At 48.6% G+C, this 10,227-nt stretch overlaps 1 protein-coding gene across 1 annotated transcript in view; it reads right to left on the bottom strand.

Annotated features, from left to right (window-relative positions):
* Positions 1–9,910, bottom strand: part of NKD1 (naked cuticle homolog 1 (Drosophila)) — a gene marked incomplete at its 5' end in the record, with an annotated part of 87,692 nt that extends 77,782 nt beyond the window's left edge. The window contains one exon of the mRNA XM_015426622.1: positions 9,853–9,910. Coding sequence (XP_015282108.1) covers positions 9,853–9,910 — 58 coding nt within the window. The remainder of the gene's footprint in view (positions 1–9,852) is intronic.
* Between the last annotated feature and the right edge of the window lie 317 nt (positions 9,911–10,227).

Genomic DNA, 10,227 nt, shown 5'->3' with positions numbered 1-10,227 from the left:
AGAAGGAGAAGAAGAAGAAGAAGAAGAAGAAGAAGAAGAAGAAGAAGAAGAAGAAGAAGAAGAAGAAGAAGAAGAAGAAGAAGAAGAAGAGATTTATATCCCGCCCTTCACTTGGAGTCTCAGAGCGGTTTACAAACTCCTTTCCCTTCCTCTCCCCAGAACAGACACCCTGTGAGGTAGGAGGGGCTGAGAGAGCTCTGACAGAAACGGCTCTTTCACGGACAGCTCTGACAGAACTATGGCTTGCCCAAGGTCATCCAGCAGCTGCAAGAGGAGTGGGGAATCAAACCTGGTTCTTCCAGATTAGAGTCCGCACACTTAACCACTCCACCAAACACCAAACCACTACACCAAAAAGAGAGGGTATTTGCAGGCTGGTTGACCGCGACACACCCATTACAGCTGATCCTTTGGACACAGAATCAGAACAGGATAAAGGAAGCAGAAATGTGAGTTTCAGAAGAACTGGGGTTGGAGTCCGATGGAGAACTGAAGGAGCTTCACGGGAGGGTAGTTCCACAGGTTAAGTCCACTGCAGATCAAACTCTTGAGACTAGCGTTGCCAGGTCTTACCCGGCTGCCGGCAGGGGGCTCCCTCTCTTCATCCGGGCCATGATGACATCATCCAGAAACGACGTCATCGTACAGGGCACGTTGCAGAGGACGCTCTATCATTTGAGGGGAAACTCTATGGTGACCATAGAGTTTTTTCTTGAATGATAAGAGTGTCCTCCCCACAACGTGCCCTATGCAATGACATCACCTCCGGGTGATGCCATTGCTCCGGGCATGTTGGTGTGAACAGGACACTTTGGGGATGGGGTTCCCCCTGCCAGCCAGATCAGGACTGGCGGATCGGGGACCTCGAAAGCAGACAAATCCCCGCCCCCATCGGGGGACTGGCAACCCTACTTGGAATGAAAAGGCAATCCAAAGGTGGGTCTGGGACGAGGATGCAGGCAAGCAGAAAAGATGGGAGGCTGGAACAGAAGCGGGCCGGAAGGCAAAGCTAGCGCTAGGCTACAGAGCCGGACAGGCAAAGCCAGAATCTAGTTATTGCTCACATAAAGATCTAGGCCTGACTTGGACGTGCGTATAAGTCAGAGAGGACGAAAATATTCACTGCCACAGGAAGTGGTGGCGACTACAAGCATGGACGGCTTCAAAAGGGAATTAGATAAGCATATGGAGCAGAGGTCCATCAGTGGCTATTAGCCACAAGGTACAGATAGGGACTCTGGGGCAAGAAGACCAAGTCTTCTTGGTGCTTGGGGGGGGGTCAACAGTGGGAGGGCTTCTAATGTCCTGGCCCCACTGCTGGACCTCCTGATGGCGCCTGGTATTTCTGGCCACTGTGTGATACAGAGTGTTGGACTGGATGGGCCTTTGGCCTGATCCAACATTGGCATCTCTTATGTTCTTATCCAAGGAGCTGTCCGAGGGACTGAGTCGTGTTCTCAGAATTGGGGTCTTTCTTCCCCTACTTTGTACCCTCAAGCAGCTCACCATAAGGTCCACCAGCACTCAGACCCAGATTGGAGTCCCCAGTGATCCTAACATTTGGGAAGCCCAGGAATGCTGAATAACTGTGGATTAGTTTGTACCACTAGAGTCTGTAAAGTGAAAAGATGGGGGGGAAATGTAATTAAAAAATAAAGACAGAAAGGATGCGGAAGAGTTTAAAGTTAAAACTAAAACAGTTTAGTGTAGTGGTTAAGTGTGTGGACTCTAATCTGGGAGAACCGGGTTTGATTCCCCACTCCTCCACTTGCACCTGCTGATGTGACCTTGGGTCAGTCACAAGCTCTGGCACAGCTGTCCTTGAAAAAGAGCAGTTTGTGTCAGAGTTCTCTCAGCCCCACCCACCTCACAGGGTGTCTGTGGTGGGGAGGGGAAGGGAGAGGAGGTTGTAAGCCGCTCTGAGACTCCGAGTGAAGGGCGGGGTATAAATCCAATCTCTTCTCTTCTCTTCTTCTCTTCTTCTTCAAGTTATTTGAAGTGGTGACGGTCACCCGGTGAACTTCGTGGTGGAGTGAGAACCACAACCCTGGTCTCCCATGACATATTTTGGATCTAGACACAAAAGTAAGGATGCCTCAAAAATTCTCTTCATCGAAATTTCTCCCAAGATCTTGGAGTTCAGGATGGCTTGACTTTGCTTATGAAGTGGACCTTACACACCAGGAATCCTCGACTGTATCTTCTTTTGTTTCTGAATTTTGTACAAAGCACAGCATGTGTAGCTTTCTGTTCTTTCACGTTCCTCCCCATGGCCCATGGGCATCAGTAGATAAAAAGAATCTTAATGTAGCCGTATGCCAAACAGAGCCTACTTCTGAGCAAATTTTTTACCAACGTGCAGGAGCGCATTAGGAAAATACCATGCAATAACAGCCTTGAAGCAATCACGCATACATATGATTTCATGGAACAATAAAAGGGGTGGAGCAGGCAAATCCACTCATGTCTGTTGCAAGGAGAAAAATTCACCAAGGTCTCCAGAAGGTGAAAATGGATCACCAAGCTCTGAAGAGACAGCGGACCACTCGTGGAAAAAAGCCATTAATGAGGCCATAGAACCATTGTGGCTGGAAAGAAGGACTTGACCATAAAGAAACATGTGAGATGTCAAAAACATGCATTAAAAAAAATGCAAAGATGCCCAGGCAAGTCCGATCTTGTCAGATCCTGGAAGCTAAGAACGGACAACCCTGTCAACTACTTGGAAGGGAGACCTCCAAGGAATACCAAGGCTGGGACGCAGAGGAAGGCAATAGTAAGGCACTCTCTGAAACATCCAATCCCTAGTTTGGTGTTGTGGTTAAGTGCCCGGACTCTAATCTGGGAGAACCGGGTTTGATTCCTCCACATGCAGCCGGTAGGACGACCTTGGGCAAGCCATAGTTCTGGCACAGCTGTTCTTGAAAAGAGCTCTCTCACCCCACCTACCTCACAGGGTGTCTGTTGAGGGGAGGGGGAGGGGAAGGAGTTTGTAAGCCACTCTGGGACTCCGGGTGAACGGCGGGGTATAAATCCAGTCTCCTCCTTGGCGTTGCCAGAAGTCAACCATGACTTCCAGGCACACACACACAAAACACGAAGGTAATAAGCAGGGGTCTTTTGGGGCCAGAGCACCGCTTCAGGAGCTGGCAAAATGGCGGTGACAGCAAGCCCCGCCCCCCCCAGCTCCTCACGCTATGGCCTGTTGCTGCCTTCCAGGGGCCTGCGCTGGAGCGCTGCAGCCCCGGGGAAGCCGGAGGAGACCTGTCGCTGTGTCTCGGGGCCCGCGCCGGAGCGCTGCGGCCCCAGGGAGGCTGGAGGAGGCCTGTTGCTGCCTTTCCGGGGCCCGTGCTCGAGTGCTGTGGCCCAGGGAAGGCCAGAAGAGCCCCCCCGCCACCTCCCGGGGTAAGTGAGGGATCCACGGGGGGGGGGGGGGGGGGGGCTTGATTGGGTGTGGGAGAGCCTCCCTCACCATCTCTTTGCCCCTTTTCTTTCTCCCTCCTTCTTCCCTTCTCGCTGCAGGGCCATGAGTGCTCTCTGGGGAACATATGGGGAAAGGAGGTCCCTCAGGTATGTCGAACCCTGGCCATAAAGGGCTTTAAAAGTAAGAACCAGCACGTTGTGGTGATAGGACAGAGGGAGGAAGAATGCCGTGTCCCCCACTGGGGAGAAAAGTGAAGTATAAATGAAGTAAGCCAAGTAAATAAATAAAATCTGAAAAATAAATAAATAAATAAATAAATAAATAAAATCCACCTGTAGGTTGGATGGTTCAGACTAACCTGATCTCCATCAGATCTCAGAAGTTAACCAATTCAGATCACCATCTGAACTGATTGTTTTACTAATGTACTGTGATCATCTTAATATGTTGATTATATTTTATCTGTTTTATCTGTTTAAGGTTGTAAATTGCCCAGAGCCCATTTGTGGGGTTGGGCGATTCATAAGTTTAATATATAATAATAAGAGGGTTGGCCCTGGTTAGTACTTAGAGCGGAGAAGAAAAAGAACAAGAGACTGGATTGATACCCCGCCCTTCACTCAGAGTCTCAGAGCGACTTACAAACTCCTTTCCCTTCCCCTCCCCACAACAGACACCCTGTGAGGTAGGTGGGGCTGAGAGAGCTCTTTCCAGAGCTGTCCTTGAGAGAACAGTTCTGACAGAACTATGGCTTGCCCAAGGTCATCCAGCAGCTGCGAGTGGAGGAGTGGGGAATCAAACCCGGTTCTCCCAGATTAGAGTCCGCGCACTTAACCACTACACCAAACTGGCTCTTTGTGAGACCATCAAGGAAGTCCAGGATGGCGATGCAGAGGCAGGCAAGGGCAAACCACCCCTGAATGTCTCTTGCCTTGAAAACCCTACAGGGGTCACCATAAGTCAGCTGCGACATGACGGGTCTCTCCACCTTTAGGAGAATCATCTCCTAACATGCAAAGGTCTTCCGTTTTCCTTATTTCTCCGGGCACTATGTTGCACTGACTAGCAGACCACTAGGCACACAAAAGATGCCTCCCAAAATATTATGTTCCCTAACAGACAACAGATTGTGCTGGCTGGCTTGAGACGATCTTACGCTGGATATTATGCCAGCCCCAAGGGGGCTTTTTTTATCAGCCTAGCATAATGCCATTGCTCAAGGCAACAAAAGGATCCGGGCATGTCTGCTATCGCACGCCATAAAACTTGAGCGGCTCCCGTCGTGGCATTCCGTAGTCCTTTCAATCACATTGAGATGCCTTATCCAGAATCAGACCTTTGCTCTGTGTCAAGATCAGTCTCGTCCTGTGTCCCCTCTAAGCTGAGTTAGTGTGAGCTCGCTCACAGTTTTTTAGCCTCCGGCTCACACATTTTCGTCTTAGCTCAGGAAGGATGGCTCCGGAGCAAGCTAATTTATGCAGTAGCCGAATCGCTCGCTCCCAGCTTTAATGCCGGTAGCTCACAAAGTAGAATTTTTGCTCACAAGACTCCACAGCTTAGAGGTAGCATCGGTCTCGTCCACTCTGACTGGCAGCTACGCTCCAGGTCCTCGGGTAGAAGTTTTTCCATATCTCTTATCACCTGATTCTTTTAAATGAAGATGCTGATTGAACCTAGGACTCTTCAGCACGCAAAGGAGATACTCTAGAACTCAGCCTCGGCCCTCTCCCTCTTCATTGGCATCTACCAGTAGTTCTGCCTACCTATAACATCATTTATCAGGTTTTTTTATCCTGCCCTTTCTCCAAGGAACTCAGTTTATCTCCATTTCTGCACAAGAACCCTGTGAGATGATAAATTAGGCTGAGAGAGTGATTGGCACTGCTTTCCAATGTATTTTTAAAAGTCTGCACTTAACCACTACACCAGACTGGCTTCCTTGGTGACCTCGGGCCAGTTATGTACTCTCAAGCCCAGGCTGCCTTACAGGTTTGTCTATTTTATTTTGTTATTTATTTATTTATTTATTTTATACCCCACCCTCCCTGCTGGAGCAGGCTCAGGGTGGCTTACAAGAAGAAGAAGAAGAGAAGAGATTGGATTTATACCCTGCCCTTCACTTGGAGTCTCAGAGCGCCTTACAAACTCCTTTCCCTTCCCCTCCCCACAACAGGCACCCTGTGAGGTGGGTGGGGCTGAGAGAACTCTGACAGAAACTGCTCTTTTTCAAGGACAGCTGTGCCAGAGCTTGTGACTGACCCAAGGTCACATCAGCAGGTGCAAGTGGAGGAGTGGGGAATCAAACTCGGTTCTCCCAGATTAGAGTCCGCGCACTTAACCACTTACACCAGCTTACATAAAAGTGGGTGCATAAACAAATTTATCATAAATATCATCTAAAAACAGTTCAATTTTAAAACGGTTCAGTATCAAAGCGCTAGCGATAGCTATTTAATTGCTTAACGATGGCGGTACCATGTGAGTGCATTTGGGATCTGATTAGATGTCCAGTTCACTGAACTTTCCCTGATGTAACCGGCAGGCACAGGCTGTGGATGGTAAAACCGAGGGCCATCACCAGGGCCGCCTCTTGTCCCAAATGTCCTCCCAGAGTTCCGCAGGGCCTGCAAGACGGAGCTTTTCCACCAGGCTTTTAATTAGGAGCCGCCACTACTACCACCACCACCACCAATTATTTGGTGGTAAAAACGGGGTGATGGGATGGCCCAGTATGAGATCTCGCTACAGTATTGGGATGGAGTCGGGGCCGTTGAAGCGGGCTTTGGGCACATCTCTAGGTCACCATCTGATTTGATTGATCTGATCAAATTGGTAACATCACTGAGCACTTTATTATTGTTAAATGTGGTTGATTTTATGCTGTTTTTAATGTTTTATTTGACACATGTTGCCCTTATTTGTAAGCCGCCCTGAGCCCGTTCGCAGGGAGGGCGGGATATAAGTGTAATAATAAAATAAATAAATAAATGAACAGAAATGATGGTGACTCTTGCCGGTAACAGAGATCCATAAATGTGGATGACAGTGGTCTGTTTTGTGAATGCAAAATGGCACACGCTTTCAATCCACCGACATGTGTGTGTGTGTGTGTGTGTGTGTGTGTGTGTGTGTGTGTGTGAGAGAGAGAGAGAGAGAGAGGGGGGGGGGGACTTTTCCTGCAGTTCAGTGATACTTGTCGGAAAGCTGCCAATGAGCTTGACACGGAAGGACAGGCTAATTCTGGTCTCCAAGTCCTGTCTGAGCACCAGAAGCATCGCCGGCTTCTATCTTATTACCCAGAAAAGTGAATCATAAAAGGCACATTCTGTCTCTTGGTTTACTGAGTACACAGAGAGAGAGAGTTTATAAGCTGATACAACTAATACCACTGATGTTTGTTGATCCAGGTAAAGCGGGGCGTGAGGGTTTGTTTATTTAAGATATTTTTAGCTTGCCATTTCCCAACAAAGGATCAAGGTGGCTATCAGTGATATCTAGAAACAGCTCAAGCCCTCATCCGCTTAACAATAGATGTAACACCACAAGGCCCCCCCCAAAAAAAAGTCAGACAAAGTTAACAGATAAAGAATAATCCATCTGTGTCCTTGCATGCATATGGAAACACACGCTGACATTCCATCCCGCTTTGCCAACATGGGTTCTAGACAGGAGTAAGCTTGAGTTGATGAATAGTCAACAAGGGAAGTACCAGGGTTAGCCTGCCAGCCCAAGGTTGTCTCCAAATTCACCCTTCATAAGAACATAAGAGAAGCCAATGTTGGATCAGGCCAATGGCCCATCCAGTCCAACACTCTGTCACACAGTGGCCAAAAATACCAGGTGCCATCAGGAGGTCCACCAGTGGGGCCAGGACACTAGAAGCCCTCCCACTGTTGCCCCCCCCCCCAAGCACCAAGAATACAGAGCATCACTTGCCCCAGACCGAGAGTTCCTATCTATACCTTGTGGTTAATAGCCACTGAAGGACCACTGCTCTATATGTTTATCTAATTCCCTCTTATAAGAACATAAGAGCAGCCAATGTTGGATCAGGCCAATGGCCCATCCAGACCAACACTCTGTGTCACACAATGGCCAAAAATACCAGGTGCCATCAGGAGGTCCACCAGTGGGGCCAGGACACTAGAAGCCCTCCAACTGTTGCCCCCCCCCCAAGCACCAAGAATACAGGGCATCACCTGCCCCAGCCTGTGAGTTCCTATCTATACCTTGTGGCCAATAGCCACTGATGGACCTCTGCTCCAGATGCTTATCCAGTTCCCTCTTGAAGTTGTCTATGCTTCCTCTTACAGAAGCGAATTGCTGCTATTTGAAGGTCACCATTGTCGTGAGAGCCCCACAGAGCTCATATGTTCTTTCAATATGCAAACTCTACACACACACACACAAAACACGCACAAACTCTACCATGATGTGCCCTTTGCCACTGTATTAACTAAGAATTAGGGGTCGGATTGCCAGCCTGAAGCATTTCAACTGCTTGACTTATCACTGAGGGTCTCTGGGTTAAGTGTTGTCAAGTAGCTTCCGACTTGGGGCAACCCGATGAATTAATAACCTCCAAAATATCCTATCATTCATAGCCTTGCAAACTGCGGGCCGTGGCTTCCTAGACTGAGCCGATCCATCTGATTTCTTCTGCTTTTCCTGCTACCTTCAGCGTTACCTAGCATCAGGGATCATTTCGCAGAAAAAGAGGTGCAAGAGCTCATTAGTATAATGTATTAGCATAACTTTATTTGCATATACCACACCCCCTGACATCACCGGAAGTGTGTCAGAAGGCAACACCCACCGCTCGGGCTCCACTGGACTGTTTTGGATTGCTAACTATTGGGGGGGGGGGGAGAAATGTGCAGATCTGTCCTCGCAGAGGAGGGAGAGCTTGTACCTGAATAAAACTTGGCCTTAAAGGTACCACTGGACTGTTTTAGATGGGGGGCTGGGGGGAGCTCTGCAGCTTACCTGGCTGCTTCTAGCTCTGAATGAGGGCTGCTGGGAGCAGGGGGTGGGGCTTGTTGCATGTGCCCGCCCCCTGGGCTCTTTACTGCCGGAGCTCCACTCCTGTGCGCTCCTGCAGGAAATGACCCCTGCCTAGCATTATTGTCTTTTCCACTGACTCTTGTCTACCCATAATGTGACCAAAGTACGATAACCTCATCTTAGTCATTTTAGCTTCTTGGGAGAGTTTGGGCTGGATGTGATCCAGCACCCACTTGTCTTTTGGGCAGTCCCCGGTATCTGTAAAACTCTCCTCCGACACCACATTCCAACTTTCTTTCCGTCTGCTGTTTTCACAGTCCAACATTCATATCCATACATAGTAATGGGGGAATTCTATGGCATGAATTATCTTGGTCACCAGTGACACACCCATACACGTAAAAATCTTTTCTTTCACGGTTGCCCTTCTCAGTCTCAATCTCCTTCTAATTACTTGGCTGCTATCTCCCTTTTGATTGAGGATGGGAGCCAAGGAGTAGAAAATCTCGAACAATTTCAGTCTCTTCACTGTCGGCCTTAAAGAAGGGGTAACTCGTCTAGTGATTTCAAAGGTCTTGGGCATGAATAATCTTCTCTGGATTGGGGTTAGCTCTACAAGTACACATTAAACCTATGGGTCTGCCTACAAGAAACAAGTTCAGGGATCAAGTTGCTATGTAGCAAGCCCGGTGGGGCATTTGGGGGCACAGCCCCCTCAGAACGAGCCCTGCCCTACCCTGTGAGGATCCCAGACCTCCCCAGACCCCTCAACCCCGCACCTCACCCCTGCAGGGGCGGGGAGTGTGGGGAAGGAAAAGGAAGCTGCCCTGCCGCTTCTGGTGAATTTCACTCCCCCCACCAATGTTCCCTCTAAGCTGTGGAGTCTTGTGAGCAAAATTTCTACTTTCTGAGCTACTGGCATTAAAGTTGTGAGCGAGCAACTCAGCTACTGCATTAATTAATTTGCTCTGGAGTCCTCCTTCCTGAGCTAAGACAAAAATGTGTGAGCCAGAGGCTAAAAAACTGTGAGCTAGCTCACACTAACTCAGCTTAGAGGGAACACTGCTCCCCACCAACAGCTGTTAAACATAACAGCTGATCCCGAGGGCAGTGAAACTGACCAGAAGCAGCGGGGGTGGCTTCCCTTTCCTTCCCCAGACTCCCTGCCCCTAGGCATGCCTTCTCTCTCTCTTCTTTGCTACTCCCACTTAATCTAATTAAGTTCCCCGCTTCCCTGCCTCAGCAGCCAAAATTTTCTGGCTATGGGGCTGCTATGTAGATGTTGTTCACAGAACAACAAGGGGAAATTCAAGGGAAATTTCAATGTTAACGTCCCACATATATTCATTCTTGTAACCCCCACCCCTTCTATTATGCATTAAGTCCTTTACAAAAAGAAGCCAGAATAATTGTTTTTCAAGTACCTTCCAGGTGGAAGTGTTCATTTTCAATTGCCTCCCTGAAGCCTTCGCCTGCTGGATCCTGCAAAAACACAAGAATGAAAAGGGAAACATTATTTGCATGCTCACTAGATGCCGGACCATAGTATTTTAATGGCACAACAGTGTTTATACTGACCTGCAGAAGACATGCAAAAGTTTCATCTGAATGGGTACATACCCATCTCCGATAGCACACCCAGGAACTGCTGGTTTCTAGAAACCGCTCTGCAGATTGCAGACTGGTCTTGGATCTGATTATGCATAAATACTCCAGACAAGATGTTTGCATGCCTTTTCAGGCCCCAGGAAAGACTCGAACAGGAGTCATTCGCAGTCTTTAAAATGCAACGCAAGAAG

This window comes from Gekko japonicus, unplaced genomic scaffold, assembly GCF_001447785.1.
Source record: "Gekko japonicus isolate JY-2015 unplaced genomic scaffold, Gekko_japonicus_V1.1 scaffold1908, whole genome shotgun sequence".
In the NCBI taxonomy this organism is placed as follows: Eukaryota; Metazoa; Chordata; class Lepidosauria; order Squamata; family Gekkonidae; genus Gekko; species Gekko japonicus.
The sequence above is the reverse complement of the archived record's forward strand: the minus strand, read 5'-3'. Positions and strand labels throughout refer to the sequence as shown.